Genomic DNA, 19769 nt, shown 5'->3' with positions numbered 1-19769 from the left:
GCTATTTCTTATATAACAACTACATACATAATGATCCGACCTTAGCGAATGATATAATTGGCCCCTAATATTTGGAAACACTAGTCGATTATATCGAAACATGTATCTGTCGAGTTTATACTTGATATGTTTAACGCCCTATATAGTCGTTAAACTATAAGAATATACAAAACTAATAACATTAAAAAAAATTTTTGTTGTAGTCCCTTTAAACGATAAACTTATTTTGGCTTTTCTAATCACCAAAAATTGAGTTTTAGATTAATTTTCGCAATGCATTCGTACACTGTATTTTTATGTTTTTACTACGAAATGTGACGCACTCTAACCTCGTTATTTATTTGTTACTTTCTTGCTTGACATACGAAAATATGTTTTGGGAATTGTAGGTGCAATCAAAAATAATATACATATGTCCCAAGAACGTCAACCGTTCCGGCACTAATACTCTTAAATCCGAAAATATAAGTTATGCGAATTACTCTGATACAAATATGTACTATATTTCAAACAGATATTACCCTTCTATATCGTTCATGTGCATTGTGTACGAGGCGAGTGATTTTTCGTGTTTTTCCGCTGATACCTTCGGCGGGCGTCGCGTTTACGAGTCCCGTGGGATGCTTACGGGATCGTGAATTTTTAAAACGAATGAACAGAGAAAGAATGAAAGAGCCAGAGGCTAATAGACATCGTTTACCATGCCCGAGGGTTGTATAACAGTAGATCGTATACATATCGTTCACTTCTTTTACCACATGGCTTTCGTTATTTACACCTTTGATTGATACAAAAACCTTTTACAATGTGGCCATCATGTTTATGTTAATGTCATTGTCGATATAAACAGGCAAAAAGTGGACGAATAAATTTAAAGAATTAATAAGTGACGTTCAAGAAGAAAAGTGTCCAATTAGAACACTGGAGTGCCGATAAAGATCAAGCGCAAGACTTTAATGACGTCAGAGACAATAAACTTGTTTTAAATGCATCTAAATCAAAGTGGGTCGCACGCCCCACTCGGGGGATAATTTAAATGTTTTGGGAGACAATGCGCAAATCATTAATATTTGGTACATTTTTTTGGTAAATCCGCGCATATGTCAACACTATGCGTGATGACATTTGTGAATAAAATTCTGTATTCTCTAAAGCTTATAAACTTATTTTAATTATAGTTCCTAACTCACCACATTGCGCAAAAAGTTCGTCTGTATTCAGATGATTATTTGAATTTCGGTTTCATACCAGCCACTTAAGATGTTCATATCATTATGTCAGTTGTGCGAACACTCTTTGACTAACGAATCTATGAAAAATGGTCGTCTTAAAGCACATTTGAAGACGAAAAATGGCACTTGTGTGAACTTTGATTTGAAGAAATTTAAGGTTATAAAGGAGAAATTTGCAAAAAGTACACATAAACCATCTCGGAGAAGTTTATCAAATTTTTCTGTTTTGTATATATTATATTATATATATATTGCTAATTAGTTCCAAGTTGTTTTACCTAGATGTTTTATGAGACTGGTGTGAAAATAAATGTGTGTATAATCCCATCTCAATTAATAAAATAATTATAAAAATAAAGTACTCGCAAAAAGATTTTTGTTAGGTTTTCCTAACATCCCTGATTAGCTCAAATAAATAAATAAAATATCATCTTTATAAAAAGGTTTGGTACTTAACAACTAAAAAAATTAAACTAAATTGTAGTTAAGCATATGTTAAATATTATATTATTAAAAAATCTTAAGCGCTAAAGTTTTCACTTATAAAATGAAAAAAACACAGAAATTCAGAAAACTAGAGCTGCATGAAAAGCACCAATCAAAATTATTTTATGCACTTCAGTTCATTACTTCATCTAATTATTATTTACCAATCTCCTGTTTATTCCTTCTTTAGTCTCTTTCATGGACGCCAAGTTTTTTGTTACAGGGAAAGGCAAAAAAAAAGTAAAGGAACACTGATCCATATTTATATTGACTTAGATTAAATTACAAAAAGGACTAAGTAAAATATTATTTTATCAATGCTTCGCAATTTATAAAAATAATATTATTTAATGCACTCTAAATTAATATACTTAAATGTAGTGTTAAATAAAGAACATATTTATGTACGTTGTAAATTTTTCTTTATATACAATATACATTTTTTTTTTATTTTAATAATATTTACTATATATTTGTGTTTTTTTAATTAGTTCTGATATTTTGTCTCGCGTCATATACAATAACACCCGTGTCGCATATTTTGCATAAATTTAATGTATTTTTACCATCAACTAGTTCTCTTCAGTGAAATCCTTCAACAGACGTCGGCATAAACAATAAATGGGCAATAATTTTAAATGTATTTATTCATAAACATTTATGTATATATTTACATATTCTACATACATTTATTTTAGCTTAACATTGAAAATTCAACGAAAAACTAACCATGTAAGTCAAGTAATACATATAACAACTGATCCAACCTAACGAACAATATATTTAATTAAAGTGATAGTTTAATATCTATGAAACTCGAGCGAGCGTGTATATTAGAATTTAATATACATAATTTTATAATATATATCATTCAGTCTATATTGCATTACATTAAAGATGAGTTTAAGTCTCTAAATTATTTCAAAGACAAACTAATGGCGTATTATTTTATATGAAGGTTAAATCAATGTGAATAAAAATTAAATCATAACTAATTATATAGAAATAATTTATCATAAAAAATATATACAAAAAAAACATTATTTTATATATTATTATAATGGCAACTAAAATATGTATCATATACAATTATTTGAATATAGACTTTTTACAAAAAGTGCAGAAATAAAAATATACGTACTTAAATATTTATCTGTAATTAATATCCTATGTCAATTTTTACAAATTTAATATTTGCCCTTAAGTGGTTTTAAAACAGGGAAATATATGATACATATGTAGATAAATAAAAAACAAAAATTTTATGCAATTTTTTACGATTTCTTATTTTATGCTTCTAAATATATTATTAATAATTATCAACAATTAAATATGCAAACTATACCAGCTCATCGTAGCTGACATTAAATAGCAGCGCATTAAGAAGCCGGATGGCGACTTTCATAAGCTAGTCGGTGAGTTAGGACTAGAGTCTCCAATTCGAGTAATCGAGTACTCGATACTCGAGTATTTTTGTCTATTTTTCAAGTACTTGATAATCGAGTATTTTGAAAATTACTCGATTAATACTCGAAATTAATTTTTTTTTAAATATTTCAGAAACAAAAATAACTTTAACTCGGTCCGGTAAAGGTTAACGTCTTGCTTTTATTTGGCGTTTATGCCCGAGTTAGAGCGGTTACTATCAGGTATAATTTTTTCATAGTTCCATAGTTGCATAGTTCCGGTCATCGGCTATGTTAGTGGGTACGACGGAGAAATTTCTTTTGTGTTTTCTGTTCGACAGTCCCGACTTATCTAATTTATGGCAATGAACAATATGAAATATCAACAAAAAAAATTTTTAGGTTTTATGACTATGCAGTTGTAGCGTAAAGTGTTGTAAATTGTTTATACTGATCCCTCAGCTTAAAATATAAATCAAAACAATTGTGTGTTTTAAAGGCATTTAAAGTAAAGTCAGTTCTTTGCGAACTGTTTAGCTCTAGAGTGAAAGGGATTCACCCAAATACATCTTCGAAGGATATAGATTTAAATTCTTCGCATTAATCAGAAGGAGTAGAATATTGTATATTGTTAAGAAAAAAAATCTATTCAAGAAGAATTACAAAATGCTATTTTGTCAATAGTTGAAGGAAATAAGAGAAAAGCAGAGAAGGGAATGAAAAAAGAGAACATAAAAAGAGAGTTCAAAAAATTTTATATCTATCAAAAGCGAACAGATATAAATTAGAAGCCTTATCCAACGCGTTAATGACTATAAGACCAACATCAACAGCAACAGAAAGGGTTTTTTCCATAACGGGAATATTAAAACCAAAGGTTAGCAGTAATATTAAATTCGAGACACTTTTTGCATTATTGTTTTTAAAAAGTATGTTCGTGAAGTTAAAATAATTGTAAAAATTAACATACTAAGTATTTTATTTATTTATTTATATGTGCACGAACTTGAATAATATCTATTTTGGTACATTTGGTAAATACTCGAAAGTACTCGAGTACTCGAGTATTTTAAAATTTTAATATTCGATACTCGAGTAGTTGATGGTTCGAGTAATTGGAGACTCTAGTTAGGACGTCTTGGCTCTAATGGTCAATAGAAGAGGACGCGATGATGAGTCTCTCCGACTCTCAAGACCTATTATTTCAAGTCCATCGCTTACATTTCTTTATACAAGTTTATAAATTAAACTGTTACTATCTTTTTGTCATATACTTGACTGCAAAATTACACCCCCTCGGCCCCAAAACCCGAAAACTCATATATTAATAAAAATGCGTGTTCCCCGGAGCGCCGACATTACTACAAAATTTATTTATTTTAACTATTATTTTAAATTTTATTGAGTGTTTTAGAATTTCAGCTTCTTAATAAATAACCTTCTCATTTTGTAAAGAGCAATAAAAAAAACATTTCTACGGGTAAGAAAAGCTCCTGTTCGGTCTGGCCCGGCACTCTCCGGCCGCCTTTACGCGCGATCGATTCCCCAAAATGCGGCCTTGATATCGCTAATGTGCGTCGTCATCGGGGCCGTTACGTGCGCTATACAATAGGGAAAGAATGATAGAATATGTCGGTCTGTCAAAAATTATCGTGGCTTCTACCCTACCCTTTCAAAAATGTGTACCTTAAAATGAATATAGGCTCCGACAATTATCTTAGTACCAGGCACTGGGCCGAATTCGCATCGGCCATCGAATTTTCTCACTCCTCTCACCTGTCTCCGTCCCGTTTCCTCGTTCTGACGCGGTGGTGGGGGAAACGCGGTCCTACCACCCAATTCACCCACTCCTTGGCTCTTCTTAGTCCGTGGCCCAATTACTCGGCGGCCTTTTGCAGCCGGCATATAACTCGGAAACGTGTTTATTGTATACAATACAGGTAATAGTGCAGCTTTGCCCCACAAGCTGTTCTCATGTGTGAACGGCCGACTAAAAATAAACCATTTTAATAATAATTCATCAGAAGCTCTTTCTTTCGATTTTAAAATAAATACTATTTATGCATATTTATATTTTTAATACACATGCAAAGTATAACAGCTGTACGTCAATGCACGTTAACAATTCATTACAAAAATATTCACAAAAACAATTTAAAAAAATTATATACAAAAATAGATACATCACATTGCGTTTACTAACCGCGAGTACATAGATAGGAACAAATCAATACTATCCGACTGATGGTTACAAAGTCGGATTGCTGTGCTTATTGGGTAGTTGTCCAAACTTTGATTCTTATATGCAACCGCTGGTATTAAGATCCAGAATCTCTTGATTGTGTATTTTCCCTACCAGCAGTGCTTTCTCAAATACGTCGACGCGACTCGAGGGAATCATATCCCAGCATACATTGTATTATAAGAAAAGTGGAAAATTAAAATTATATATATTCCTTTATGTACAGGTATATGAGAATATTTGATTAACATTTTTTAATAAAAATGAGTCTGTTGTATAATTTGGCAAATACTGCGAATATACATTTATAAATTATGTATAGAATTACATGATATTTAAAATAAAATTATTTAAAAAATAATAGCTTCAAACGAAAATAAAAACATATAATTTTCTAGTAACGGGCGAATCTAAAATCTAACTTTTAATTAATTGTATTAATAAATATTATGTCGGCCTTGGCTTATTAATGCTACAATAAAACCAAAAACCTTATTGTCTCTTTCGAAATACATACATTCTTATTATATTCTGTTGAAATATAATTTTCAACACTGCGCAGTCGTCTTTATTAACTCAACGATCTAATTTTTATTATAGTACTTTTCTCTCATAATAAGAGTATTGATTTTGTGTTTATTTGTTTCAAAATTTGTTATAATTTGATAAAAAATATAATGTTTTATATGTTGATAATGTTATTCAGACCTCGAAGAGTTACACAGTAAATAGTCGATTCTAGATTATATTGCTGATTATATCGGCGTAAAGAATTTGTACGCGTTACGACTCGTTTTTATGTAATTAAAATTTTGTGTAAAAATTCCGGACGTCGGCTAATCACTTCGAAAACCTTCACAGGGGTGTATACTCCATTTTCTTTTTCTCTCTTTCTCTCTCTCTTATACCGCGAAGTTTAATTGAGACTCTAGGGTCAAGTGGTGGCTGGAAAATAATGTGAAACGTGTTCAAGTTCACATTATCGCTACACGCTAGAAGAAAAATAAAATAAAGGGGTTCAGTATGTATAAATATATATATGTATGTATGCATATAGATATACATATAGAAATGTAAATAAATATTATCTTCATTATATAATATATTGTATTTATTATAATGCATTAATTTACAACAGAGATTTATACTTTAAATTGAAAAAGCCTGAATTATTTATGATATTTTTCATAACTAATTAACTAGCGTTTTTAAACCTGTAAATCTGTGAATTCAAATAAAAGTTAAAAATTCAGCTTTTAATCATATTAATATTAAATATAGCTTGTATTATTTTAAAATTATTATAATTCAATAATTACTTAAAAATAATAATAAAGAAGATGTACCATATTAACATTTTTATATTAATTAGTATTGTTATTTTTTTGCTTTTTTTTGTATTAGTAATTCTTAAAGATTTATTGAATACTAGGATACATTTTTTTCTTGCTAAATTAATATTTATTATTTTTGTGTCGATTTAAAAGCGAAATACAATAATTACTTTTATAAATATGTTTTTGATACTTTTCCAATATTCCTTACTTTAACGTTAAAATCTGCCGAGAAGAAGAAAATTCATATGTGGGCGTGGATGAAAATCGTCCCGATTCAAGTACTCTATTCAGAATAAAATACATATTTGAACCTTATCTTATTATATAAATATAAAATTACAAATTCAATTCAAGATCGTACATGGCGTATTCAATATGGTTCTTTATTGATAAAATTTTACGAATTCGAAATATGTTTATATGATATATGTTATTTTATTTTATTATGCATAAACTGATTGTTAACTTGTTACTTACAATGTTTTAAAAGTGATAAAAACTTTTTAATAACCCATGTTTTAAATATGTATTATAACATATTATACCTCATTTATATTTTATTGGTATTATTAATAAATAAAATATTAATACTTTAGATTAAAAAATGATGTTATGTACCTAAATAAATTTAATATGCAACAACGAAATGTATGTGAGCAGTATTTAATTAAATATTTAAAATAAACGTTTTCTATACATTAATATTTTATATAAAGAACAAAGAGACGTATTATATACATTTACTGTTACTGATATTTAATACAATATCATAAATTAGACATCAAAAGTTGTTATGACGCAGAATATTTGGTTCGAAGTATTTTATCACTCTATTCAAGTTTCAAAATATTGAAGGGTCTTTATAAAATATTTTTACGTCAAAAACAGTATAGAATATCTAGGCTTACGTTATGATATAATATGTACATATTCTGAGAAATTCTCCTGAGAACACGCGAACCTGTCAATTATTTCTGTCGTTATGAATTGTAATATTTTGAATAGTCAATTTAGTCTTTACTGAACAACGACATAACATACGTGTCAAGTCAACTGGTATGCAAAGAGTATTACCATGATCCCAAGACGAATTGGCAGTAAGAGTTTGGCCCTATAGTTTGACAAATCGGCTATTTTAAGAAAACGCGTCCACAAGAATAGTGACAAGCAAATGACATTTCTATCAAAAAGCTATTGTCGTATTGAAGTATTTTCGTTGCTTAACCTTCGGTCATTTTCTGACAATTTACATTTGATTTAAATCACAAATAATGTCCCTTAACCTGTTTATATAGTTTACGATAATTGTGCCAAACTATTGAGTATACTTCTCAGTAGAGTCTCCAATTACTCGAACCATCAACTACTCGAGAATCGAATATTAAAATTTTAAAATACTCGAGTACTCGAGTACTTTCGAGTATTTACCAAATGTACCAAAATAGCTATTACTCAAATTCGTGCACATATAAATAAAATACTTAGTATGTTAATTTTTACAATTATTTTAACTTCACGAACATACTTTTTAAAAACAATAATGCAAAAAGTGTCTCGAATTTAATATTACTGCTAACCTTTGGTTTTATTATTCCCGTTATGGAAAAAACCCTTTCCGTTGCTGTTGATGTTGGTCTTATTGTCATTAACGCGTTGGATAAGGCTTCTAATTTATATCTGTTCGCTTTTTATAGATATAAAATTTTTTGAACTCTCTTTTTATGTTCTCTTCTTTCATTCCCTTTTCTGCTTTTCTCTTATTTCCTTCGACTATTGACAAAATAGCATTTTGTAATTCTTCTTGAATAGATTTTTTTTATTAACAATATACAATATTCTACTCCTTCTGATTATTGCGAAGAATTTAAATCTATATCCTTCGAAGATGTATTTGGGTGAATCCCTTTCACTCTAGAGCAGCGGTTTCCAACCTTTTTGTTACTACGCCTCCCCAAAAAAAAAAAAATTTTCCGCGCCTCCCTTACCTTTTATTTTTTTAATAGATTAAATAATATAGACACGTTTTAAATAATAAAAACTTTATTACAAAAATAAACTGAAAACCACAATTAACAGAATAATAACAAGGTTTAGTTATAACATACACATACGTGTATATTTATTTTTATATATAAGTTTTTTTAAGCAATTAAACCAACTACATCTATCGCATAAAAATTTAATGCGACGGTTGTTGTTGTTTATTAGCACAAAGCTTATCAAATCTTGGGGGCAATGTGGAGAGTGCCACTCGTATCTCTTTTTCGACTACTAACCTGTTGCGATATTTAGTTTTCATTGCAGCCAGTGCCGAAAAGCCCGTTTCGCATAAATACGACGTTACAAACGGTAGAAGCACTTGCGTTGCTTTGCAATACAAAGATTCATACTCTCCTTTAAGATTCATCCAAAATTGAATTAAGGTTTCATTTTGAAACTTTTGTTTTAGTAGGCTATCGCATGATAATTCTATAAGTTTTTCCTTTTCAATGGTTGCCAGCCCAAATTTGTCGTTTTCATCGTCAATAAATGTATTCTGTACCCACAAAAACTTTGAGAAATCAAGGTGTTTAAAATAATTTGAAAAATGCAGCACTAGACCATCCAAGTGTTCAATAAAAAGATTCTTGCTTGTTTCAATATTGGCTGTGGCCCAGAAATCTTTTGACAGTGAAAACATGTCCAACTCATTCTTTTGTAAATTTGACTTCCATAACTTTAACTTTTTAATGAAAGCTTTTACTTTGTCTTTTTGAACAAGTTGATGCATTTGTGATCCCTGCATTGATTTATTCAAACTGCTCAATTTTCCAAAAATTTCAACTAAATAGGCAAGTTTAACAAGGAAATTATCGTTCGTCCACAAATGTGCCTCTTCGTGGTGATTTTCTTCGAGAAAGGCTGTTATTTCTTCTTTGAGTTCAAATACCCTTTGAATCGCTTTTGCACGAGATAGCCAGCGAACTTCACAATAATACAGAAGTGAGGTATAATTAGCTTCCATATCTACACACAACTTTGCAAACAGCCTAGATCTCAAAGGACTGTTCTTAATGTAGTTTATAATTTTTATAATTTTTGTAAAAATGTTGTTAAGTTCCTCGCTCATATTTTTTGACACTAGAGCTGCTCTGTGAAGCATACAGTGCGTCCAGATAGCATGTGGTGCTTTCTTTTTAACTAATGCTTGAAGACCTGCTTTGTGTCCGGACATTGAGTGAGCTCCGTCAGTACACAGTCCAATACAATTACTCCACGTTATGTCGTTTTCTTTAAAAAAACTGTCCATTATATTAAAAATTTCAATGGATGTGGTCTTTCCAGGAATGGGTATGCAAAATAATATATCTTCTAATATATTATTTTCCACAACATATCGAACATATGCAATTAAATGGGCATCTTTAGCTATATCAGTTGCCTCATCTACTTGTATGGCGAATTTCGAAGTACGCAGCCGAGAAACTAATTGATCGCAAATATCTTCAGATATATCATTGATTGCAACTGTTTTGCATATGATTCGCCGAACATTATTTGAACCATATCAATAGCTGCTGGTAAAATTAGAGTTTCTCCTATTGTATGTGATTTCTTACATTTTGCGATTCGGTAAGAGACATGGTACGAAGCCAATAATGCATTTGGTGATACAGAAAGAATATTTTTGAACGTTTGCTTTTGATTATTAAGCTCATCCAATTTTCTTTCAAAATATTCTATGGACTTATCAACGTATTCAGAATGTAGAGTTTCATGGTGCCGTTTTAATTTGACTGGTCTCATACTATCTGAAGCCAAAACTTTCGAACACAACAAACACATTGGTTTTTCCAAGCCATCTATAATGACACTAGTGAATCCTAATGATAAATAGGATGAACTGTATTGTCTTTTCTTGGGAGCTTTACTTCCTTGTACATTTTTTATTTTATTCCCACTAGTATCAGCATCAGTATCTTCATTATTGTTGACTTTTCTCTTGTAACCACTCAAAAATTTATCCATTCGTCTAAAAAATATTTTATTGATATAAATTAAAATCAATGATAGTTTAAATAAAAAAAAATGAAGTTTAAAATATACTAACGATTATTTTCAAGAAGAAATCACGTCAGAAACAATTAAAAAAAACAATATCACGCCCTGCCGACACGCTTCAGTTGACACGAGTGACATTTAAATGTGAGGTTATTGTTTTATGCAACTAGCGGTCGTTTTGTGTATTACCGAAACAGAGCGTTTGCAAACGCGCCATTTTTAAATTTCTCCGCTCCAGATAATTTTTTTAATAGGAATTAAATATATGTAAATGTAAAAAAATGAACATTCATGCACTGAATTTTCACTGTTACGTTAATATATCAAGTTTTATTAATTTGTAGATATTATGGTATAAAAAATAATTCATTAAAAAATGTTGGCGCCTCCCCTGGCAATAGTCCGCGCCTCCCCTGGGAGGCGCGCCTCCCAGGTTGGAAACCGCTGCTCTAGAGCGTAACGGTTCGCAAAGAACTAACTTTACTTTAAATGCCTTTAAAACACACAATTGTTTTGATTTATATTTTAAGCTGAGGGATCAGTATAAACAATTGACAACACTTTACGCTACAACTGCATAGTCATAAAACCTAAAAATTTTTTTTGTTGATATTACATATTGTTCATTGCCATAAATTAGATAAGTCGGGACTGTCGAACAGAAAACACAAAAGAAATTTCTCCGTCATACCCACTAGCATAGCCGACGACCGGAACTATGCAACTATGGAACTATGAAAAAATTATACCTGATAGTAACCGCTCTAACTCGGGACTTCGGGCATAAACGCCAAATAAAAGCAAGACGTTAACCTTTACCGGACCGAGTTAAAGTTATTTTTTATCTAAAATATTTAAAAAAATTTAATTTCGAGTATTAATCGAGTAATTTTCAAAATACTCGATTATCAAGTACTGGAAAAATAGACAAAAATACTCGAGTATCGAGTACTCGATTACTCGAATTGGAGACTCTACTTCTCAGATACATTACTTATAAGTAGGGATTCCAATCCCGGGATCCCGAATCCCGGGATCCCGGGATCCCGAACGATTTTCAATACCCGATGAGTCCCGGGATTATAAAACATAATCCCGAATTTTTCGGATTGGTTGATTTATCAAGCACAATCGAATTATTATTGACAACATCGTTATATTTCGTGTACAAACTTGCGCGAGTTGCACGTGTCATCTGTGAATCTTTGAGGCTGTGAGTCTGAACTTGCTTTTTCAGCAGCAGGCTGCTTAGGAATCAAAATCAGATCAAGGCTAAATGATAAAACACTTGATGCTTTGATGTTACTTCGTGAGTTTTATTCAAAATAATGTTTTCAATTAATTGTGTCTATGAATGTACATATATACACCTATGTGCATACATTGTCAAAAGTTCATTTCTTTCTTCTCAAATAAATATATAAGACCTTCCCTTTTTTATTTTTATTACATTATTTTCTATTTTAAGTCCAAGACTAAAATTATACGTACTTTATACATTGTACGTTATAAAAAACAGATGTAAAAATATATTGTATTATTTATTTTAAATTATTTTTATCGATAAAATAACATGAAAATAATCCCGGGACTGGTCCCGGGATCCCGGGATCGACTAATTGCAATACCGAAATCCCGGGATCAAAATTTTGGCCCGGGATTGGAATCCCTACTTATAAGTAATACCTACTATTGTGTTTTGATTTAATTTAAATCATGTTTTAAATTGATAATGTTTTTTGTTGCAGAAAAAAAATCATGGGGTGTTTTGGCAGCAAAGACAAGCTGACGAAGGAGGACATGGATTTTTTGAAATCCCACACAAGATACGACGAAACGACCATCAAGGAATGGTATAAGGGCTTCAAGGTAATGCTAATGTTTATTAAAAATATTTTTAAATACATACACAATATTATATCGCGTTATAAATTTTCAACAACAGCAAGATTGCCCTAACGGAAGATTAACCCCCGCCAAATTCGTCGACATGTACAAAATGTTCTTTCCTTCTGGAAACGCAGAGGAGTTTTGCGATCATGTTTTTCGAACATTCGACATGGATAAAAATGGATATATAGATTTCAAGGTTTGCATATGAAACATGATAATTGTTAAAACCACATTAAAATGTAATATCAAAAATGTCCCGATACTTAAGCTAACTATATAAAAATTTTAATTAAATCTGAAATTATTTATTAAAATAATTAAGTGGTATAAAATAAAAACTAACATAATGTAAAGATCATGTTTAAAAAAATAAGCTCCATATTCAGAACAGTAATTAATTAATAATATTATGTTGACAAATTGATATTGATTACAATTTATCGTTTATTACGCTATATGAATTATTTAAAATATAAATAATGAGTGTTAATATACCAACCAAACTAATTTATTAACTGTGTTTCTATTGTGGTTTTAGCAATAACATTTTCATATATTATGTTTATCTGATATTCAGTCGAGACCATGTCAATTGCACACCAATCTATATTTTAGGAGTTTCTACTGGCGATTGATGTAACTTCCAGCGGTACTCCGGAAGAGAAGCTCAAATGGGCTTTCAGAATGTATGACGTTGATGGTAACGGTGTAATTGATATACAAGAAATGACGAAGATCGTTCAAGTAAGCTTGAGTTGTGTTGTAAAAAGATTTTACAATATATATGTATATGATTTTTTGTACTAAAAATATTAACTTAAAAACGATTTTTTGATTTCTCATTGTTGACTTCTATACTTTATCTAGTAATTGTAGCAATTTTTTTGATACTGCTTATAAATGCAATAATTTATATATATATTTTTATTTGTTGGATAAACAGCACGGGTTTCGTCCCGCCCGTTGTTACTAACCTTCTGTCGTTAACAAAACGGTGACAACTTCTCTCGATGCGGGAATTCAAGTTGACGTCGTGTATAATATAATTTGATAAGGCTTTTGACAAATTTTGTCATGAGTTATTATTAAAAAAAATTTGTCATGCTGTATGTCGCTAAGCATTTCTTCAAATTACTGAAAGATGCTGTAGACAATCCAGCTATTCTCGAGGAATTTCAGTTTTGAAACATCTTCCAGAATCACGATCACGTCCTCTTTTTATGTACGTTTGGGCTAGAACGTCCGCACTTGCCGACTCGCCTATGACTAGCCATCAGGCTGCTAAATACGCTGGCAGATCATAAATAATTTTACATATAATTAGGGTTATATTAATTACGTCGCAAAAGTGCATATTTATTTTATTGTTTTACAGTTTAATAATTACACTTCAAATCATAATCACAATCAGCATATTACAGTCATGTGCTTCGGAAATGCGTCAGGTACTTTAAATTTAGAAAATTATATTTTTGTGATTGAAAAAGCAAAATTATAATTTAAGGGAACTTTAAGAAAAATATTGTTGACTATTAGATTGATAGATTGATTCAAAAGCAAATGGATTACTGTAGTTGCAAAAGTAGTTTGTTTACTCACTGTGTGAGCCAAAATCTGACCTAGTAAAGCCTTAGTTGAATCAGGAATGAATGGCTTATATTTTACCTTTTAAACGAACTTAATATTTCTCTTTAGAGATCTTGCACGAATAATTTTACACAGAAATGAAATGGATGGTTACAAAAATAAGCTGGCTCTTAGGAATTGTCGTGCATAAAAGAGAACCAAAACAACTCTTTCCACTTTTGAAAGATTTTTTGAATGCTGCTGATATCAACAAGAAAGTCTTATTAAATACTATAAGGCAACATTTAAAAGCGTTAGCTAAAAAAATTATAATCATTTCTCTGCACTTGATCCTCGTGAAAAAAACTTCAGACATGAAATGCAATCATTGTCTTAATTTTGGATATCCGTTGATAAAAATATCCATCTCTGAGCTATGAAGCTATAAAATTGTTGCTTGTTATTTCGACTTCCTATTTGTGTGAAAAAAATATTTCACCTACATATGTCAGTTATAAAAAAACAAACAAATAAATACTTAGCAAATGATGCACTAGAAAAAATTGTAATTTAATAAATCAAATTTTATCTATATTAGTTTTTATTTGCTGAAACTGATTTTTCTTATATTCTAGTAACAAACAAATATGAGTTTATCAGTATTTTTATTAGTGTAGTGCTAATTGTTGCTCTTACTGTATTCGGATTACATTTTTTTTAAATAATAACTGAACAAATTTGATTATAGATATTAATATATTTACACAGTGAGGTAAATAGTAATAATGAATACTTTGTACGGTATATAGTCAATCAACGAAGTTAAAAAATAATTTTATTTGTAAATATTTTAACAAACTTTTTTTATCGTTCATCTCCTGCGCTCATGTTAATTGAATTGATTCATAATTTTCGTCACTTTTAGGCCATTTACGACATGTTAGGCGCATGTTCGAGCAATCGTCCAGCCGATTCGGCTGAGGAACGCGCCAAAAACATATTCGCCAAGATGGATGAGAACAACGACGGGCAACTAACGCAAGAGGAGTTTCTCAAAGGATGCCTGCAAGACGAGGAGCTTTCAAAGATGCTTGCACCTTAATGAATTTACCTAAAAGCTTTTACCCCCGTCCCATCCCATCCGCATTATTTTATTTATATATATATATACATATGTATAAATATATGTAAATGTATATACATATGTATATGTATATGTATATGTATATATATACATATACACATATCCTTTTGTCATAATTATAATGTAATAATATCATCCTTCAACGACAAGTATCTACGAGCTTTTATCAAGCATTCGACTGGCCGAATTCTATTCAAAGAAAACTTGATTGATATTTATTAGCCTTTTAAGGCCATTATCATCTTGAACGTACATTTCAATTTTCGATGAGATTGGTATTAAATTGTATATCTTTTTTATACAACTTTATTGCCGTTTCATTTCATATACCTAAAATACATTAATAATGCACTCTGAATAATTATATGTATCTATTTATTTACATACGTACATTACTATCAATAGTAACTCCTGTGATTAGACGTACAATAGTTTTTCTTCGATAATTCAAATAATATAGAGATGTGAGCTTGGTAATATATACATCGGGGAAATTGGGAAAAACTTATATAACTTTAATATTTTCAACGCTTTACATGTCTTAAATACAGGCTGAGCTAAACAATTACTATTATTTATTTATTTATATTTCTTAAAATTGAGCTGGACTAAACAATTTAGATTATAAAAATAGTTCTAAATATGTATTTTCATTATAAATAACATATCATAATGAGCAATATATTCTAAATTTAAATTCCGTCAGATATATTTCATTTTTACCTTCGAGTAGGAAGGATTTATTTGCTTTATTTAATGAGATCTAATCACCATTGATTCACTATTTCTAAATATTTACAATTTTAAAGTAAATTCCCAATTTTCCCTATTTTTTGCATCTCTGATTACATTAGGAGCACAAGATGCTTACATAGCTATATAAATATCACATTTTATCCTCGTCTCGTTGGATGCTTTTACCCAAAAAAGACTAAGTGTTGTTTACAATCATTTAAATGTATGATAACCTAAATTATAAATATATTACAAAAAAAAAATTAAAAATATAAACCACTTATTATGTGTAAACTATGCGTACTATTTGTCTACTACTTAAGACCATTATAAATGTCAATTCCTCTACAGTTAGTTTAATGCAGGTTCTATGGCCACACCCGTAAATATATATATTCATATATATGTTGTAATATTAGGTGTCAATTTATCTTTAAATTTTATCAATTTAAATAACTACCCATTTATAATATAAATAAGTGGATTATTATCTCATCTTAGATTGTAAGAGTAAATGTCTGTTTTATACCCACATTTAGATGTCCAAAACTTGCATATTAACTCCAAATTTAATAACATCGTAATGATTGTATAAGGAATTATGAAAATAGCTTACTCGGGCTAATTTAAAATAATTATAAAAAAATGCTTCACCACATTTACATTGGCATTCTCACGTATTTAGATAGACTAAGGTGACCAGATTTATAAATATATGATAATATACATATACAATATATATATCAGCACACCGCGGTTTACATTATATTCTCATTGTGTTTGCTATCTATATTTATAAAGTTATAGATGGATATGTCTTATTTGTTTTTTACGTGTCTGAAGAGTGATTTACGGTTAGGGGTGTAACCCTGGAGACATCTATTGACTAAAAGAATAACAAAAATAACGATACACTTTAACTTGTATACGGAAGACAGGGGTTTTAAATTTCTATTTTCTATGATGAATTTCTAGGAAGTATATGACTTATATATGTATACATATATAAATATCCTAGATTTTCTTAAGCTTGTTTCTATATCTCATATCAAATAGCTATATCGAGAAGGAGAAAAATATTTGCTTCTAGTAAATAACTATTTTAACATATATTTTTGTAATTTTTTTTTCTTCGTATATACTTACATACACAGTCATGCCGACGTACGATCTAAATATAAAAAAAATGACAAATCATCTAAAATAAATTGGCATGACTGTGTTTATATATATGTACATCTAGTATGATTAGGTTAAAACATTTCTTGTGTGATCTATACTTAATAAAAATATGTTGAGCCATCGAACGCCGCTAGCTAATTACACTCGAGTGAAAAACAATCCTTTAAATGCATTTTTTAATTAAACATGTGATAGTTAATGCATTCCTTCTTCTGTCATATCCTTAATACATATGTATGTGACTGATTAAATTGTTATCCGACATTCCAAAAAAACTTATTTGTCTTAACTCACTTAATTCTTTTCGACTACATCGTGCAGAAATAACAGCAAATACGTAAGTCTTGCATATTTTATTTATACGCTTTTCTTATGATGAATAATTTATCGTAAAAATACATATCTTAAACATATTTTAGATTGACGTGTTAAACCTTGAATAGGTCGAAAAGAGTTAATTTGTTTTATATTAATAATGAGGAACGTGTGAATTTATAATCTTAATTTTGATAATCTACTGTTACAAAAACCTAAAACGTATTTTTCAGTATTTAATTTAATATATATGATAATAAATAGAAAATCATACAGTACTTTCTAAATAAATTTTCATTAGATAAATGCTGAACAACATTCAAAGAAAATTGTAAGTCGTGATGCATTATACTGTAAGCATATATTCACGTATTTAATGTAATATATATTACCTATGTATTATTTATATTATATATATATATATATATATATATATATATATATATATATATATATATATATAAATATATAAATATATGTATATATATTTATATATATAAATATATATACCAGTGGCGTGCGGTAAAAAAATATGATGCCTATTGCTTTAGCACATTCAATTTCTGCGAATATTCTTTATTATAATCTTCAACAAATTTTCTATTGCTTATTATAAAACATGTTTCGCGAGCGGTTTTATAATATATTATTAAATATATATGTTTTGCGTATACGTATATATATTAGATTCTTTGTCGAGATCTAAAAGTCAATAGAAAACCATTAAATGAATTCGTATTATTTGATTTGCAGAATTTTTAAGGGAAGCGCTGCTTCCTATGGCATCTATGGACTGCACGTCCTGGTATGTATATATGTATGAATATACTATATATAAAAAAATATTTTTTTTGTTTTAATAATATCATTATCAAGCTTCGCAAAATTGACTTTGGTAACTGTATCGTATTTAAGCATTTCGAACGATGTACTATTTTTCTACTGAATTATTATAATTATTTTATATAAATGGTAATTTATTTATCACTTATCACGTACGTATGTATGTGCCTATACTGGGTGTATTCGTAAATATTTTGGTTGGATATCTAATAAACTAAAAGTAAACACACTTGTGTTAACGAAATATACGACGTGTTTATATATAAAACAATATCATTAAAATATGATTAAAAATTTCACATAATTAAAAAGAATAATAAAATATTTCGAAACTATGCTTATCCCGGTAGTTTTTTACCTTAGGGTATTTATATAAATGTGAACGATACTATACAAGTACTATGACATTTTTATATATTTTACAACAATAATTACTAATTATAAAAAATATATTTGATATTTTATTAAGTACAGTGTAAATCACTATTCTTGATTTTTTCAAATAATATTGAGGGCTATACTTTAATTTTTAATGTCACATTTTTAAATATTTTTTATTTAATAGTTTCAAGGACGTCCAAAATAAATATGTTAAAAAATACACCCGATATACTAATATCTGTATACAAAGCTGTTTTAATGGTTTACTTGATCGCCAAAATTTATATTTGCTCCTAAATGTTCAAGACGGCTATGTATGTATTAAAAATATGCACTGTTTTAGCATCAACTGTTGCCAGTTAGCCTTCGGTGGTATTGAACCATTTATTTTTTTAAATTATTCATATAAAAAATCTGCCTTGAATTCAACGAGAAAATCATTGTGATATTTATATTACTGAATTTAAGATAGATTTTCAGCAACTTTTCAATTATACGTATGTATTTATTATATAATATTTGTACGCAACGGTTCTAGAAAAATAAAACATGCTCTAATTGTTTCGAAGGCTAATTGTGCTTTACTTATTTATATATATATATATATATATATATATATATATATATATATATATATATATATATATATATATATATATATATATATATATATATATATATATATTTATGTATGCATGTATATGTATAATCACATAAATCATTGATTATTTCGTTAGTTATAATTTATAATGATGTATTAGGGTTGCTTATTAATGATGTGGACAAGCTATTAATTTATATAAATATATCATTATTTATATTAAAAAAACTTCAGCTCTTTAACATATGCAATAAATGTATATTAATCATGAGTTAATCATTACTGCTGTGATGATCACCGAAAAATCAAAAATGATTATCTTGTTTAGAAACACTGTTCTTATCATATAATATTTTTTTTAATAA

At 29.1% G+C, this 19769-nt stretch overlaps 3 protein-coding genes across 8 annotated transcripts in view; 2 read left to right on the top strand and 1 right to left on the bottom strand.

The window, feature by feature from the left end:
- LOC148234162 (neuronal calcium sensor 2) overlaps positions 1–16352 on the top strand; it is a 163031-nt gene extending 146679 nt beyond the window's left edge. For all 5 annotated transcript variants that reach the window (XM_088187392.1, XM_088187389.1, XM_088187390.1 and 2 more), the window contains 4 exons: positions 12493–12613; positions 12690–12833; positions 13253–13381; positions 15129–16352. In XM_088187392.1, the coding sequence (XP_088043518.1) occupies positions 12503–12613; positions 12690–12833; positions 13253–13381; positions 15129–15305 (561 nt within the window). In that variant the 5' untranslated portion in view covers positions 12493–12502 and the 3' untranslated portion in view covers positions 15306–16352. The remainder of the gene's footprint in view (positions 1–12492; positions 12614–12689; positions 12834–13252; positions 13382–15128) is intronic.
- Positions 1–19769, top strand: part of Nca (neurocalcin homolog) — a 174850-nt gene that overhangs the window by 146761 nt on the left and 8320 nt on the right. The window contains exon 1 of one of the 2 annotated variants that reach the window (XM_088187387.1): positions 18073–18384. The exons of the other annotated variant lie outside the window; for it this stretch is intronic. The gene's annotated coding sequence lies outside the window, so the exon portion shown is untranslated. Of the gene's footprint in view, positions 1–18072; positions 18385–19769 lie in introns of those variants that run through there. 2 annotated transcript variants of the gene reach the window in all.
- LOC148234163 (zinc finger BED domain-containing protein 5-like) lies at positions 8690–11134 on the bottom strand. Its single transcript, XM_088187727.1, has 2 exons — positions 10794–11134; positions 8690–10715 (listed from the first exon to the last, which is right to left on the bottom strand). Exon 2 carries the CDS (start codon positions 9990–9992, stop codon positions 8883–8885), a length of 1110 nt encoding a protein of 369 aa, XP_088043853.1. The 5' UTR covers positions 9993–10715; positions 10794–11134; the 3' UTR covers positions 8690–8882.

The sequence above is a fragment of the Plectrocnemia conspersa genome, unplaced genomic scaffold (assembly GCF_051122295.1).
Source record: "Plectrocnemia conspersa isolate PC_06_02 unplaced genomic scaffold, ASM5112229v1 ptg000006l, whole genome shotgun sequence".
NCBI classification, from domain to species: Eukaryota; Metazoa; Arthropoda; class Insecta; order Trichoptera; family Polycentropodidae; genus Plectrocnemia; species Plectrocnemia conspersa.
This window is presented reverse-complemented; position numbering and strand designations above follow the sequence as displayed.

Coding starts and splice junctions, on each gene's coding strand:
- LOC148234163 (XM_088187727.1), bottom strand. CDS start 9,992: ATGGACAGTTTTTTTAAAGAAAACGACATAACGTGGAGTAATTGTATT.